At 38.0% G+C, this 18,356-nt stretch overlaps 1 protein-coding gene across 1 annotated transcript in view; it reads left to right on the forward strand.

Moving 5' to 3' along the window:
• Positions 1–18,356, forward strand: part of LOC124876299 (transcription factor COE1-like) — a 127,945-nt gene that overhangs the window by 94,768 nt on the left and 14,821 nt on the right. Inside the window, exon 11 of the mRNA XM_047378951.1 lies at positions 12,652–12,740. Within this exon, the coding sequence (XP_047234907.1) occupies positions 12,652–12,740 (89 nt within the window). The remainder of the gene's footprint in view (positions 1–12,651; positions 12,741–18,356) is intronic.

Genomic DNA, 18,356 nt, shown 5'->3' on the forward strand with positions numbered 1-18,356 from the left:
TGCAGTTCAGTCTCAGGCCAGACAGTGTTGAACTAATGACTGCAGATTAGTCAACATTAACGACCCACACTCAGAATACTGCCATAATCAGAGGCTCATTAAAAACCAGCTACAATTAAACAGTCTGCTCTTTATAGGCCTGCATACTGAAACTATTAGTGAAATCATCCAGAACACCCAGTTTACTAACACACACACACACAAACGTACACATTAAACATACACAAACTGCACTAAATGTTGAAAAGGAGTGTGTGACTTCTGAGCGGATTGTTCACAGTGAATGAGTGTTTTCCTGCTAAAGTGAAGAGCTGAAGAAAGGAAGAAAGCATGTGTGTGTGTGTGTGTGGGGTGGGTGGGAGGGGGGTCTTGTTTGCACATATAAGTGGAAATGGATGGAGGTGATGTTATGTCTGGCATTGATCCGCTGCTCAACATGGCTCCAACACACTATAATGATGACGTCAGGAGGAGGGGGAGAAAGGAGAAATTTGCTGCTGTATGAACATTTAGAGGCAGTGGAAAGTTAATGACGCCATCTATTAGCTGAAGATAAAGATTTAAACCTGATCAATAAGGACGACATTAAGTAGTAATTGCATTAGTTTCACAAAAGTTGACTGTTTTCTTGTTATGGTAACTATAGCCGTAATAATATGTTCTTTTAAACTATATTTTTGACTTTGTCTTTTTGTTGTTTGTTTTTTACTGTTGATTATAGAGATCGACTAATCAGAACTTTGTGGCCAATTTCTGTTATTTTGTTTGCGTAATGTTTTGTCCTGCCTATACAGGTTTTGTCCTATTTGTCATTATTTTCGTAATAGATCTGACCCACATACAGAAGAACACTCCGGAGGAAATAGATTAAGTGAAATAATGTTTTATTGTGCCAGAAACAATCAAGGGACTTGAACGAAAGAATCTTCAACTGTATGGAAAAAGGGGAAGAGAACTGGTGAAACCAGGAGACTAAATGAGACTGAGCAAATGACAAGTAATTCTGATAATCAAGTAAGCGGCTTACTAAGTGAGTGCGGTCAGGTCGCCAGGGGTAGAGGAATACGGGGTCCAGGTTGTCGAAGCTGAAGTTGTTCAGGTGATTTCTTTGGTGCTGTTGGAATTGGCTTGGTGATTTCAGGAGTGAGCTCAATGTCCAGATACTAGTGTTGGAGGGTGGACAGGGTACGCTTATGCCTTGGTCCAGAAAACGGAGGAAGCAGGAAACTGCCAGCTTGGTCTGAATCTAGATGGAAGCAGTAATTAGGAGACAAAGTCCTCAGTGCGCAAGTAATCTTGGTTATCCAGAAACGTCCGGACATGTAGTCAGTGTTTAGCGAAGTAATTCCAAAGTTCAGGATTACAATCACTGAAGGCAAAACACTCTGGCGTCGAAGTGCTGGCAGCCTCCTGCTTAAGTACTCCTCCAAGTAATCAGTAGAATAAGTCGCATCTGTCACCCAACACACCTGAGAACTCCAGCACCATCTGAAACACTGAACACATGTAGCAAGCACAAAAACACAAACACATCCCAGATCCCGACACTATTATGTTATTTCTTTAAGAACCATAAGAAGAAATCAGAGCAGCATTTAAAGTAATCTTTTTCAGGTTTCCTGTCTTGGACAGTCATTGTTTATAAATATGTCTTAAATATCACTTACCAGTGGCGGCTGGTGGTGATATTTGTAGAATGGGCTAACAGATATACAGATATACAATAAAATGTTGCAAATTGTACTCCAACTGAAGTATCCCTGAAAGAAAATCTGCTTTAAAACAATATGTCCTTTTAAAGCAAAACAAGAACAACAAAATAAACCGCCACCAAATCCAAGCTTACGGAGAGCATCTGTCAGAATTGTCCAACACTTTACTGACCTGCATTAAGAGTTTGAACTGCAATTATTTCAGCTGATCGCTCCCCATCAAACAGCTTTGCATAAGACTGCACCACATTTCTTTACAATCTTGACACAATACTAATCACATGGATTAAAGGGAATGAAATTGAGATCGGTCTCCGTCAGCATCCTTAGCAGTGATGGGTCAAAAGTTACCCCTGCAAACTCCATGCTGCTCTACATCAGCATTAGTTCACCTTTTCTTTGCAGATCATCAGGAAATTACCACATGCAGCTTCCAATTGCTTCTGTGGAAAACTGGTATTAAAATCCAAAAACAGATCAGGGTTAGTAAGCTCAAATAAGTTTAAGTGCTGGGCCTTCTCAAAGTGAGCCTTTGATTGCTCCATCATTATTTTGCAACTGCATCTCCATCTGAGTTTGGTTCCTCCATGGTCAGCGACTCCTTCAGATCATTTATGGACTGTGGAAAATTGTCCAAGGTCTGTATTGTTTTTGGACGATCTGTGGTTGTTTTTTAGAGAATGTTTAGAAAATGTCCACATGCTGAAAGGCACATTGAAAAAATGTGTCCCAAGTCAGAAGGATACCTTCAGTATTTCTTTCTGTTCAAACATGGTGTGCACCGTGTGGCTCTTCAAGTTTGTCCCGGTGCTGCACACTTCTTTCAGGACAACAGTTTTTTTATGTGATTTGGGGAAAAAAATCCTAAAAGCAGATACTTTGCGAAAAATCTTCTCACAGGTGTAAGCGATGAGCATGACTGTTGAATTATTAGGTTTAAGTGATGGACATAACAGTGCACAAAGTGTGCTTGAGGAAAGGCGTCCCTCAGTCTAACCTCCTAACCGGAGGATGCTCCATTCACAGCAGCTTCATCATAAGTCTGGGCCTTAAGTTTATTTTCCAGTTTCAAAAGCAGGCGATGTTTTTTTCCAGGAGCTTTTCAGATTCCTCTGCAGACCTAACTTCTAGCGGGAAAAAGTTCAGGAATCCCACCACTGCCGTGCATTCAGTGACATACCCGAGTACATCCATGCACTGGCTCACACAAGCCACATCTGTTGAAACATCTGTCGTTTCTTTGGCTTGCACAACAAAATATGACACTTCCAACATTTAATCCCCAATCTTTTGTAGACAAACCTCTCAGATGCAGTCAAGCTCATTTTGACTGGTCTTAGAGATCTATTTGGCCACCTGTGTATTTGACTGCTGATTGTCAAGTCTAAAAAAGAGCACTGTTGACCAGGTCCAGAAAAACACCCTGAATCTGTGAGAAGGATAATTCATCAGATCCATGTAATGGTACCTCGTATGCCCTGCAAAATTTAAGAAAATACAAAATCCATGATCAAATGTTTTTACATTTTGTTTCCACCAGCTTGTTGTGCTTCTGTACAGCAATGCGGTGTTCCTCATCCAGCTGACAGGCAATGTTCACCCTCCTCCAAACGGCAAACATGGAAAGTAAAAAAAGGATTTCTTAGCTACACTTGCTGCCAGCCAGTCCTTTTGCTGAAACTAGGTAACAGGAAAACTCAGAGGCAAAAAATCGTTCGTTCTTTCGCCATTGTTTGAGATTTTTAGCAGCTGGTCATTGGGCAGGGCTAATCAAACTGAAATTCTTTCCCATCAAAAGCCAATTTAACAATGCATCTCAAGCTGATTGACTTTGTTTAGTTTGGTTAGAATGGCCAGGGATCATAATTTGTATATCAAGTATTCTTACAGCATTAGACATCTAATTCATGTGGCCAAGGGGGAAACTGACACAATAGAAAACCGAAATGTTTATTAAATACATCTATTGACTTTCTGATGACACATTGAGCTACATTTCTTTACCTTCACCCATACATTGATGAGTTAAAGTTAAAGCCACAGAATGTTGTATACATTTTGTTGACAAACAAAGCTAAGCACAAGAGACTCATTGCACTTCAAGGAACTTGGAGCTCTCTCAGATGACCAGGAGACATGTCACAAATTCAATGGTTTTAAACTTTTACTAATCAAATTAACAATGAGACCAGAGATGTGCAATATTTAACATTCAGTTGGAATTTTTTTATTTAATATTGCAAAAACAGTCTGGTTTTTGATTGACACAGTTTCTCTTCAACCTTCTTGTTATTTTTTTTATCACAAAGTGGTGTGGGCATTTTGACATTTCAGCCACTGAAACCTATATCAGGTTTGGGCACTGAAGGCAGTGAAAGTCCATCTAATGGACCAAATGTATTATTTGCATGCAGATTGTTTATGCATGGTACCTAAACTATTATAGACGGTCAAATATTGAATGCAGGCAGTCTTTTGGGGTTGCTGTATTGCACACATTTATGTTACCATGACAGTTTGATACATTGTGCAGCCCCTCTTAAAAGCTGCACTTGGACACGAACCATTGTGGCTTTAAAGGATTCCTTTTACCAAGCTGAAGTTTAAAGCTGTGTCCCAAAAATTCAGCAATTTTTTTTTTTTTTTGCAGTTTTATTTCCTGGACTATAAATGTTCTGAAGTTTTAGATCCATGCTAACATCCAGTTAGGTTTCTGGAAACATGTTTAAGGTTTGTTTTAAAATTTTCCCCAAAACTTGATTGGGAAAGCTTGACACACCGTAATGTTAATGATAATAAGGACTCCAAATGTTTGTGATAATTTAAACGTGTATACATACAAGGTTGTACAAATGGCGCATATACAGCAAGAAGGCTTTCTATGGCTTTGCAGGAGAAACATGCAAAATGCTGATCAGCAGTTATAGGACGTTTGATTGCTGTAATGCCAAGTAAGATTTATCTATTCTTTATTGAGAATTGTATAAAAGGGAGTTTTCCTCTCCACTGTCGCTACATGCTCATCCAGGAGGAGTGAATACTGTGTGTCACTGACTTGATGCAATCTGCTGGGTTTCCTTAGATAGAAAAACTTTTCAACCAATTTGAATATTAAATAAAATTTGACTGCACCGTTTGATAGTTAGGATTAATTGAAATGTATGTACCGGATTTGAAATCTGTATGATTCAACTGAATAGACTTTGACGGAAGTGCCTTGAGACATCATTTGTTGTGAATTGGTGCTATGTAAATAAACTGGATTGAATTAAATTATAAATAATTTGTTGGGGTTTTGTTTGCTAAATTTAAATAAAAACAGTTTTGTTTTTTTCCAAAACTGATATTCCTTTTAAATTTTTCTATCATATCTGTCTCATTTCCTATCAGAAAGAAAGTTCCTGATTGAATTAAATTAATTTAAAATCTAAATCTGCCAGGGGTATGATGAATTTTGAGCTTAACTGTATACATGACCTCATATTTCAGGGTATAACTATAAGACATATAGGCTCATTTCTCTTAGCCACTCTTCAGAATCGAAAAGACAAGATATTGTACCATCAAAGTAAAGATGTTTATTTATATTCATAAGTCAGAAAATCTCTACAAAAATAACCTAAATTCGCCTACATCTACACTCGGAACTACTGTATAATTAATATGTTTATACAACTGGAACCATGACAAACAAGGCTGGATGAGGCTCTAATTTTATCTTAAAACAAGGAAGTGAGGAGGAGACTGGAAAGTTAGAAACCTTGACTGACATCTTGTCTGGTGACCAAGTCTCCAAAACAGCTATTTATTTCTATGCTTTCTTATATACTGTTTTACGAAAAGGGTGCTGCAGATCAACCGCCATTTATAGCTACTTAATAGTGTTTTCAAGCCCGGTTCAAAACTAGCCCAAAACGTTTTAGTTAGATGATGCTGTAATATTTATTTTGCTGACCGTGTGAGTAGGTCTTAAATGGCGCTGTCTCAAAACTTGCATATGTGCCTGTTTTAGTGTTATTCATCTAAAACATTTAAAGACAGACCCTGGGGCTAGCTGGCAGGTAATTGGTCCGTCTGGCATCAAACTCTTTTTGCTATTGGACGGGGGTGACCCCCGGTGACCCGACGATTGGCTGATCACTTCAACATGTGACCCAGGAAATGCGATCCGTTACTGCGGTTGCATGACCCTGCCTCAAGGTTGACTTGTCTCTGGAAGGTTCCGGCAGTGAAAGCTGATTGGCTACTTGTGGTTTTTCAATCCTTTTACTGTGGTTGCCTCTGGGTGTGAGGGCTGTGCGATTTAACATGCTTATGGGCACACACACATGTAAAAAGCAACACTGAATGCCATACTTGCAGGGTCATGTCTTACACAACTTACCACACAGATTTTCAAACAGGGGCAGGAGTTGAAAGTAATTGTAAATCAGAGTGATATGAGGGAAAGGTGGTGAGTCGTCTGGTAAACAGATGGTCTACCACATTTAAACAGTCCACACACACACAAGAGAATATGGTGCCGTATGGCTCCTTCATCCCCCTGATGGAAAAAATTAACATTCTCTACATCACACACTGATGTAAAGACACTCAACGGTGCAAAGTGACAATCAATAAATGCGTACACTCAGATTCCAATGTTAACAAACAAAGTAAATAAATCCGCAATGGGAAATCTCAAGCCCGGTCATGGACTGGAAACTGTGAGTAAAGCATATCAAACTTTGGGAAAAATTTGGTTTTCTTTTTCTTTTTGAAACATTTGAACGTCACGTTTGCAATCTCAAAGAGAGACAAGAAGAAGCTGAACTGTAGTAAAAAAGATACAGCGCCAGAAAGACAGATGGACTTTTAAAACCAGATTGTTAAATATTGATCCCCTCATAAGTGGATCACACATACAGTACAGTGGTACACACATGCAGATACACACGTACAACCATGCAGAGACGGTGAGCTCATGAGAAAGAGATCTCATCTCATAAGGGGAAGAATGAAGCAATAATTCAGTGGTATTGAACTGCTGGCTGGCCAGAGAATCAATATCACCACACCTCCTCTTCGTTTTCTCCTCCTTCTCCTTCTTCTGCTGTTTTTACATCAGCCCTCTTTGTCCTTTCACCCACCCAGCTTCAGCCTTCACCTTTTCCCTCCCTTTTTTTCCACATCTGTGGATTTCTTTGTTTCGGTACTCCCAAAAGATGATGAAAAAAACACAATTGGACAAAAGCTGATCACAAAATATTCCAGATTTCACTTTTTTTTTTTTTTTTTAACCATTTTTCACCTCTTTTCTTTATTTTCTCTCTCTCCTCTGTTCACATTTCATGGTGGAGCACCACTGGACGGTGTGTCCTCATGAAACTTCTATGAGTATTGATCTGATGGCGGCTCTGGACTCTAAGGGAAAGAACAAGAGTGAAGGAGGGGGTGGAGGAGTGATGGTTGAGCGGATGGATGGGTGAAAGTGGCAGAAGGTGTAGTTAAGGAGGAGGAAGGGGGAGGAAACGAAGCAGAAGACAAGGATGATGGGGGAGGTAAAGCAGAGTTGGAGGGATTCGTGCTGAGATGGTTTCAGGGGAGCAGCAGGGGTGCAGAATTAGTGAGATGACACAGGTTCAGGTCTCAGTGTCATTCGCTTTGATGAAGTGTTTATGTTGTGTTTTTATGAATTATGTGCCACGACAACATATTTATGGCTGATTTTTATGTGTTCTGCTGGAGCTGTTCTTGCTAAACAAAACAATAAATTTTACTCCGAAAAACATCTGCTTTTCGTTTGTCCAAATTTGGAAAGCAAGTACTGCCTATTAAAACGGGAGGGGAGCACAATAAGTGTTTAGGATATGTGGGTCAGAATTTTAATGGAGAGCATGGCTTTGGTGGCTTTACTTGTGCTTTTTAAGCTGATGCATAATGAACTGGACAACTTCCCTTGCTCTTATACTGATTTTGTTTTTGTGCAGGAAGAAATTTTCATTATATTAAAATTTTCAGTTTCAATTCAAAGTTGTTGTGTATTTTCTTTACAAATAAAAATTGTGGTGTGCATTTGTATTCAGCTCCTACTGAGTCAATACTTTGTAGAACCACCTTTGACTGCAAATACAGCTGCAAGTCTTTTGGGGTATGTCTCTACCAGCTTTGCACATCTAGAGAGCGAAATCCTTTGCAGCCTCTAAAATGATTTCTTCCATTAATTTCCTGTATTTAATTACATCCATCTTCCCATGAACTTTGACCTGCTTCTTTGTTCCAGCTGAAAAAAAGCTTCCCTACAGTGGTGTGATGCTGCCACCACTATGTATTCAGGGTAGCCTACAATGTTTTTGATCACAGGTAACATTTTGCATTTAGGCAAAAATGTTCAATTTTGGTCTCATCTGACCAGAGCACCTTCAAACACATGTTTGTTGTGACCCCTACATGACTTGTGGGCAAATAATAGATGTTCTGAAAACCAGTTTCTCCCATGTGACTTGTCGATCTACGCAGCTCCTCCAGAATTACCATTAGCCTCTTGGCTGCTGATTAATTCTCTCCTAGATTTGTTAGTCAGTGTAGGTGGACGGCCATGTCTTGGTTGGCTTGGAGTTGTACCACATTCTTTTGGTTTCTGGATAACTGATGAAACGGTGCTCCGTGAGATGTTCAAAGCTCAGACATATTTTTTTTATAACCTGTGCTTTAAATGTTTCTCCAGCTTTGTCCTTTACCTGTCTCTTCATGACGCTGTTCATTCTTTAATGGTCTCTAACAAAGCCCTGAGGCCTTCACAGACCAAGTGTACTGAGATTAAATACCCCATGTGGAGTCTACTTAATCATTAAGTCATATCTGAAGGCAAAAGGTCACACAGGATTTTATTTTGTGGTATGAGTGTAAAGAGGGCTGAATGCAAAGACATGCCATACTTTTTATGGTTTTATTTGTCAGGAAAAAGCATAAACCATGTGTCGTTTCCCTTCCATTTCCTATTTATTTGCTACTTTGTGTTGGTCTATCACATATAATCCCACTAAAATACAATAAGATTTATGGAAAAGTGCAGATCTTATGAATTCTTTTGCAAGGCATTATAAAGCCATACAGACAAACATTCACACATCATTTTGCTCTTAAAGAAACAGTGTTCCATTATTGATGAGCCAGTCGGAGATACTTTAGACCTAAATCATTAAAACTATAAAACTAATCTGAGCCATGTTATGATGTATGTGCTTGTCTCTTTGTCTGTGAATTTGTGTGTGCCATATTAGCGCTGGCATCAGTTAAACGTCTCCAGAGATGCTCAGAGAGGGGATCTGACACTGGCAGTTGATTCTGACAGTTGATATCCCACCGACTGTTAGGCAGCTGTTTTTCTAATTTTTTTGTTTTTCTTCAACCATGACCGAGTGCTCTTCTTTCGTCTTGTTTCTGTATGTTTACCAAAGTTCTTCCTCTTTACTCCTTCACACACCCTGCTTCTTATACTCGCATTTCTTCCTTTAAGTCTGTTTTGTAAAAAAAAAAAAAAGAAATTGCTCTCTATAATTAAAACAACAAAAGAAATCCAGATGTTTATCAACATCCAGTGCAATAAGGGTTTGATATCTTTAAATAAGTCAGGGTGTTCAACAGTCATTCATGCTGCATCCAAAAGCACAACAAAATTAAAGAAAATACAACTATGTTTTAGAAGATGACATTTCAAAAACCACCAAGGTGAAACAAACCGTTGAACTAAAATAAGACAACGAAAAGCAAAACAAAATCATTGACAATATCTGCATTTTGTTCATTGTTGTTGCTTGAAAAATCATTCAGATCCTGTTTTAATTGTGTAACCTACCCATTACAGCAGAATGTTGGCTCCTCATTTTGAACAAAAAAGGCATTCAAATTAAGCCACGACTTCATACCAAGACGAAATAGCATTCTTTTTTAAAAGTTCCATGTTAAGATTCAATTCGCAAGTCATTGCTCTTGGTTAGATTTGCAGTTTTTGTTGTAACTGCTCCCTTGTGTCAATCTTTTTTCTGCTTGCTCTGGCCCACCTTTTTGACCTTTAATTCCTGTCCACGTAATTCCCATTTATGAATAATAAAATCTTAATGTGCCCAAAGGGCTTCCTTAAAGCACATGGAAATGCTGTCCACAACAGTTTCACATCTGTACTTTCTACATCTCATAATTTATAAAGTAGTGTTGCGAACAAATTAGACGGTTTAGGACGTAATAGAAACCAGAGACTTGGGTGTGATGTGATAACACAAACATATATCTAATAGCACATGCTACAAGCAGTTGCACAACAGCGAAAGGACAGTCATCTGCAAGTAATTTATCAGTGCTGGCTGTGGAAAGTACCAAACATCACCGTTGCAGCTGCACTCTTGGACTTCATTCTCTCAAACACACTCCTATGCTTCCCACACATCCATATATTAATCCGGCACAACTTTCCACCTCCACCTTTCTTTTCTGCTGAACTTTCATGGTTCAACAATGTGATGATGACACAAACTCAGCATCTATCAATAAACTAAAAGTTTCAGAAAAACACTCCCCACACCCATAAAGCCTTCGAACATTATCCTGACGGACAGAGCTTTCAGAGCTCCGCTTGATTGACGCATAGATTGGGGAAAGACTTTGGAAGAGTGTAATTGGAACATTAAAGGAAGCACTAAGTGTTCTTTAAAACCTTTTCTGATTGTAGCTGTAGTGCCATTATCATACAGATGTTTTTGACACCAACAGCTTTAACCATTTTAGCGCATATATATATATATATATATATATATATATATATATATATATATATATATATATATATATATATATATATATATATATATATATATATATATATATATATATATATATATATACACATCATGTGGCATTTAGCTGGCTCCACTTAATCTCAGCAGATTTTGAGATTTTGACATCATCTAAAACACATTTTTCATCATCTAAAAGGCATTTTTCTTGGCAACTTTCAATTTTATTCAACAGCTTTGCTGGTAACAAAAACGTCTGTGGTGCCGTCGCAGCATTTTAGATGATAACATATCTGGGTCCTTGGTGTAGCGTTGGTGTAGAGATGTTTGGCGGTACTAGTGCTCACATATGGATTGGTCATGTGAGAATTCAACAGAGGGGTAGCCTCATGCCAAGACTATAACATCAACATAACCTCACATGGCTGGCAGGATTTCAAGTTGCCCAATCTACTGTGACGTTTTGACAACTCAGTTGCTATACGCGTAACGTCCTGCCGCTTCTCCATCTGCAATAACAAAATATCTCAAACATTGGCGCCCATTGGGGGTATTGTTTATGGACTGCGTTCACCATGTAGCAAGTCCACCTCCTAGTTGTACTAATAAGTTGCTGTGAGAACAAGGAAAGTTGTGGATTCTGTAGGTTGCAGTTGTACGAAACATATTTGTGATGCTGTGAAATAAAAGCCCTTGCATTGTATTTAATAACAAGGAGCAAAAAGCTACATTTGTTGTTTTTAACGTAATTTTTTAATAGACACAGCATGACAGCAAAACAAAACTTACAGCTTTCGAGCCTTGGAACGATCACTTTAGAGTATTGAGTAAAAGCACAGAATTTTGGATTTTTAAACTTCAAACTGAAACAAAGTTTCCCAAATTTTCCATCCTCCTTTAACACTCAAAAGGTCTTAGAAATTCTGCAGAACAAAGATCGATCTTAATCTGATGTGAAGGGGGCCTAAAACTAATGTTTTTTGCTTTTCTGAAAATGTTGATATTTATTTTCTTGTTTGTGTGAGCAGTTTCTGGATAGATATTTTTTGTATTTCATCTGCAAGACTTCTAAAATCTATTTGATCAGGAAAGCATTGGGTAAACACAAAATTCTATTCTCTATATTTTAAATTATACACAATAAACATATGCAAATAGTATCAAATTATCAAGAATAAAGTGGGTTGTCACTGGTCAATTTCATAATTTCTTGCAATTCTTCAATTTCTAACGTTGTTTGTATGACAAACCTGAAAGTACTCACTCAGCAGAAATGCAGATGATTTAAAACATGTTTGGCTTTTTTCACTTGTATTATGTTTATGTCCAGGTTATCTATACCTTTTCTGCTCAGCTTGAAGAAAACAGAAAACGGCTCCATTTAAAATAAAGAATTTGCCTCTTTGTACTTTGACAAACTCCTGTTAAGACACTTAGCATAACTTAACTCCACTTTTATTTTGGATGCACATGTCTAAAGCAAAGCTCTCTTTATTTTTAGTTTTTATATCTGTTTTATGTTTATTTTTTATCTCTGCCTCTGTATTGTATTGTGTATTTTAACTTGCATTGCTGCGTTGTTGTCTATTTATTTTATTCTATTCTATTTGTTTTATAAAATCTATTTTATTACTGTTTCTTGTTTTAATCTGTGTTGTGCGGCACTTTTCTGCAACCCTGAAAATGATAAAGTTTACAGTGCTGACATTATGCATATTTTGAGCAACCTTTGAGTTCTGCAGACATCTTTACTTTTCTCTGCAACAGATTGTGGAGCTGAAGAACCTAATAACCCCATGAGTTATGATGTTGAAAATTGCTGGAGCAAAATCCACCCTTCAGTGAATATAGTCTTGCTGAACGTCTTGTAGATATGTATAGAGTGATTGTTATCAGGTTTGCACTATGCACTACTTGCTTAAAAAGTGTTTATTTGAGTTTTCTCCATTCACCTCAAGCATACATGTTTGTTTTTTGTTTTTTGTTTTTTTGTATGTTTAAAGTTTAAATAAATCCATTCCCAATTTACAAACTGATGGAACCATCACAGAAAAGCTTACAGCTCCACCTTTACATGAAATATGATCAGGGGTTAGTATGGACTGTTAACTGTCATTTCCATTAAGTTTATTTTACTCATCCTCTCTCTGTTTCTTTATTTTCTGCAGCACTGAATGAACCAACCATCGACTACGGTTTTCAGAGGCTTCATAAGGTTATCCCTCGGCACCCTGGGGACCCTGAGAGGCTTCCAAAGGTAGCAGAAGTTATAAGCTTGATATTTTTCTAAAGTTAAGAAGAAAAACACTTCTGAAGAAAAGTGTGATTCTGCAAAGAGGAAATATTTCTATCAGGTGTAGTTCTTAGAGGGGACCCAAATGCAGACAGGTAGGCATAGACAGCACGGCAAGTTGAAAAGTTTACTTAATCAAAGAAAAGAAAAACGTAAAGATAGACATGAGATGGCAGGAGCAGGCATGGGCATAAACCAACTTGACATGAATATAGCAGTATAGTCCAGCAAGGAGACAGACCTGAGAGAGCATAAATGATACAGCGCACAGGTCAAACAGGGAGGCTAAATGGAATGGCACAGGTGGACTGAATGAAACTAATTACAAGATGACTGACAGGGAGGGGTAACTAAAACATGAATGGGCTGAATAAAGATGCAAGAAAATAATCTAACCAAAGGAAAGATCTTACAGATTTAACAGAACATAAACGAAGTATAAAGAACACAATAAACTTGAAAGCTCAATGCAAAGAAAAGCACTAACATGAAAAACAAAAGAGCACAGAGAAGTGAACTAATATGGCATAACCCAAATGGTAAAAATAACAGAATATTTTAGGAACAGATAAATGTAAGGAAAATGCTAAAGAACATAAACACTAGACAATCATGACAATCTCAGTTAGAACCATGACAAGTTGCTCTGCATTCAAAGAATAAATTTGCTCAGATAAACAAATAGGGACAGAATCCTTGAATAAATATGTCATGTTTCTTTTTATTTTGCTAGGCAAAATGTGTGTTTTTAAATCTCCAGTGGGTTGTGATTTTACCTCTTGATCTCTGTGTATGAGCTCCATAAAAACATAGCAAGTGATTATCTTCCAGATCAGTCATATCTGATTGTTTGCCAGCTGTAAATCAAACAAAGTGTTTAAAAGATCAGCAGATGTAAATAATTAACAACAAACGATGAGCTGTGCTTTGATACCAAATTGTCATCTTGATCTGTACATGCAGGAGGACTCTCCTCATAGTTTGGCTGTCTTCATGCGTGGGCTCTGTGACCTGTTTGAAATTTGAATTTATACATTTGGGAGAGGGGGGGGGCGGACTTGGCGGTCCCCTAAAACAGCTGCTCCTGAATGACACTCTTTTTGTACTGGAGTTGGTCAAGGATAGGCTGTCTGTGGTGTGACATCATGAAATAATGGGCGCTGGTCATGATGTGATGATGTATTGATGTTGTGATGTCAACATAGTTATGCCAACACCCTGCATCCATCCACATGTGTACATGACCATGATGTACATCATGGTCATGGGAACATATGCAACACAGAATACAATAACAAACTACTTGTTGAAACTTAGGTGCCTACAACGTGCATGGTGCCATAAACTGTCATTGTGATAACTGCCAAAAAATCTTTCCCATCATTGCAAAAGGAAGTTTGGTCACTCCTCTTTGTAGAGTTGTTTTGATTCAGTCACAGTGGCGGGTATTTAATCATGAACGCCTATTTTAAAGTCATGCCACAGCATCTTAACTAAAATACAGGGAAGGGAGGTTTTTCTGATGTCATTTCACAAAGTGTAATGATGTGAGCATTATTCGACATTCCATAAATTACAGCAAGTCATTCAGGTCCTAAAGAAACACAGCAGGCCCAAACTATCACACTGTCATCAGCATATCTGAATACTGGAATGATGTTCCTTTTCTGAAATGCTGTATTAGTTTAATGCCAGATATAACAGCACACCTTCCAAAAAGTTCCCCTTTTGTTCCCCTTTTGTCTCATCAAAATGTTTTTTAGCATGCGTGAGACAAGCCTTTGTGTTCTTTTTGGTCAGCAGATTTTTTACCTGTCAGATGAGTTTTTGTTAAACTCTTGGAGTAATTTTTGTAAGCTGATCACTCTTGGTTCACCACTGTCCATGCTTCCCCTATTTGTGGATAATGGGTATCACTGTAGTTCGCTGGAGCACCAAAGCCATAGAAATGGCCTGTTTCCCAATTATTCTTGAATTAATTTATTGCATGATATATTGCTTCTTGAGATCGTTTAGCCTACTTCATGTTATCAGACAGGTTCTACTTAGATTTCTTGATTCTGCGGGTCAACTGTTTTAACTGAATCTCTAGTTCCGGTTTAACCAGTCTGAATTTTTCTGAATTTGAACTTTTTGGGGGTCAAATGTATTCCAGATTCCTCGATAAACTGTGAAGTAGCCCTTTAATTTTGCAACAAATATGAATCTTTTACCAACTTCAGTGTCAGAGTCACATGGAAAGTATGGCCATGTTTTTATACATTGCATACTCTACATTACACAGGGGCGTTGCCGGCACCCTACTGAGGGACATGCAAACGGGCACTAGAAACTGTAGCGCAACTGACAGAATCGAATCCTATCATTGCATTTGAAACCTTGACATTTTTTATCGTTTAAAAGCAACACTACATATATAAACTATATCTTTCTAGGTCATTTTTTTTTTCTCCCATGGTCAATGTTATTTTAAGCAACATGATGTCACCCAAGATATTTCCAGGCAAAGCCACAATGAGAATAGCAATGCTGCTGTGAAGGCAAAAATCGATCAGGTATCAGGTTTTACCCTGGTTTGAATGGTGACTATAATTGGAGCCAAACAGCATTGCTTTTAGATAGTTTTTTTCTTTCTGATGGATTCTGTACTAAGTTACGTGAAGGTATCAGAGCTGAGGGCTATTATTGTTATATCAGTATTGTGACAATATTTTGTGTTTCAGCTTTTTTTCAATATTTGTTTGTTTCTGGAATATGTGAGTGTGTTCACTGGCATCAAATGCACCTTTGGCCGCCTGACCTGTGTCGACCAGTCAATGTATAATTTCTAAGATTGTGTTGGCGGCACCACACAGACGACAGACAGACAGAGCAGTGGAGTGTGTGAGAGGATTACCAGTGAACAGCGGATTCTATAATTGTTCAATGAACATTCAGGGGATTTCACTGGCAACACAAACACACAGTAGTTCAGCTGCCAGTTTGTGTTGCTGCGATCTCCTTAGCATACATCCATATTTAACACATACCGTTTACACAGTGATGGTCCTTACTCTATGTTTTTAATCTCCTTTTTTATCCTGGGACACTGTGATGTTTTGAGGATCTGTTAAATTATTTCTGTTTGCTAAATAACAGAAAGGCAAAACGGAAATTTTCTAAACTTTTTTCAAAATTCAGAAATGCGCATAAATTTCTGTTGTGTATTTGGTAGAATTACCATTGAACTGTGTTTTTCACATACATACACTAAAATGTTAAAAATAATAAAACATACTAACAATCAAATAAAATGAATGCTTGTTACAAAAAATTAAATACAACAGCAAAATAAGTTCAACATACGCTACATTAAAAAGATGATTGAGAGCTGATTTCACAGCAGAGGTGCCAAAGGCTCTGCCTCCAAATCTGTGATTTCTCCTTGTAGAACCAGTCTGCATTATTTTCACCCAGCTGTTAGGTTTTCATCACGCTGACTGGACACCAAACTAACTACTATTTTAGAACTTGGAGACATTGTTGGAGCACTGAACTTTCAGCCCCAGATTGTCAAAGAAATTAAATGAGCAATGACATAAAAAGTAATGTACCCTGTCCTCACTCTGTTGAGCACTGTGAGTTCTACCCCTTTCAACACTCACAAACACACACTATAAAATGGGCACATCAAATGTAAAAGTAAAGTGTATGATAGCAGCGGAAGTAAAAGTCCATGATGATTTAAAAAGGTCATAAATGAAAACACAAAAATAAAAACCAGCTGAGTCAACCGGACAGACTATGGAAAACCACAAAAGTTATGCTGAGACTGAAATTATTGAGTGCAAACTGTGGTTTTATTGTTACAGCCTGGACACTTTGACATATAAGGGGGACTGGAGATGAAACCAATGAACTCACTATAAGCAGAACGTTGATGAGTGATATTTCAGTTGGATAACACTTCAGCATACATAGGATCCTGTTAGAGTTAGGTGGCTTCCTTTGGTGACTCACACAGCTGACATCGCTATGCACCTCATTTTACTGACGTCAGACCTTCGTGAGGTCATCACCATGATGAGTAATACTGGATAAGTGTGAGTAATGTAGGTGATGCATGAAGATATACAACATGTATGCTGTAGTGTGATGTGTGCGTGACTCTCAAACACCTTCACTGACTTCACCAACAGGGAGGGGCGATGAAATTTGAAACCACCATCTGACAACATAGCAGATGATGTCCAAATAATATTTGTGGACACATGTCAATACCTCTTTCTATGTGTGTAGTTGTGTCCCACATTAAAAGCATGACATCATATCTTTGTGAAGGGTGACCCTTCATGTATGGCATCCCTAATGGCCCATTAGAAGAGGATCAAGCTGCTAATGTGCCAGCATTTGGGAGAAATAAGTCATGTATGTGTCATGTATGTGCTTGTTAGGCACATGCACATTACACACACATGTGACCCCCACGGACACTTAGCTCAACATCTCCTGGCCCTAATGCACACAGCATGTGTGTGCATATTGTATGGTTATCATGTTAGAAAAGCTCATAAATTAGGCAGTAAAAGCACCTTGACAACTCCTGTAAGTCTTTTTCTCTACCATCAACAGTCTTTTCTGTCCGACTCTCAGTTTTCCTCCATGTTTTTCTGAAACAGATCACACATAAGGTTGAAAAGATCCTAAAGAAAAGTTATATGAACTCTGATGAAAAAAAATGACTGAAAAAGTTAGGCAAATCTGCATGTTGAGATAAAAGATTTGTTCAAGACAACAAGTGACAGATGGCTAGAAGTCAGTTAAATATTCCATAAATACATGACAATTGATTGAACACAGAGTGATGACAAAAAGCAAGCAGAGGTTAAAGCTTTAGAATCACAGCTTACTGCACCTGCACTAAATTAGGACCCTGGCATATGTTTCTGAAAGCTAAACATTTCAAAGTTGGTTTCTGTCCCTCTTGTCATTATCCTCATTTACAATGCGCAAGGATTTCATAGTGCAGCTGAAGGATAGATAAGTGAAGGTGAAGTCTTATGCCCAAGCTCAAGTGTGCAACAGTATGTTACAAAATCAAAATGACTTTAATTGAAATTACATAGTTCTGAAAAATGTGTTCAAGGTTATCCATAATTCTCTACCTACAACTACCTACAACAGATACAGCAGTGTATCTGTAGTGAACCCATGCATGCACAGGGGAGAACATGCAAACTCCATGCAGAAAGGCCCTGGCCAGGATTCGTACAGGGAACCTTCTCGCTTTGAGGCAACAGAGCAAACTAATGCCCCACAATGCAATTCTAATCATATTAAAGATACAAATTAGAGTCACATATAGACCTTAAGATTTAAATATTTGCAGCTGCCCCATTGTCTGAGGGATGCTCCATCAACATGTTTAACATACAAATTTGTGGTAAAACGTCACTAATTTAAATGGCAAAAGCTTGTCTCCAACAACTGTTTTTCGCACTTTTTTTCAGTTTTGGTTTTGCAGTAAAGTGACACTGTATGGGTTCTTGACTTAACTATTTGCTGCAGGTGTTTTTCAGTTTTAGCTTCAAAACATAAATG

The sequence above is a fragment of the Girardinichthys multiradiatus genome, chromosome 11, assembly GCF_021462225.1.
Source record: "Girardinichthys multiradiatus isolate DD_20200921_A chromosome 11, DD_fGirMul_XY1, whole genome shotgun sequence".
In the NCBI taxonomy this organism is placed as follows: domain Eukaryota; kingdom Metazoa; phylum Chordata; class Actinopteri; order Cyprinodontiformes; family Goodeidae; genus Girardinichthys; species Girardinichthys multiradiatus.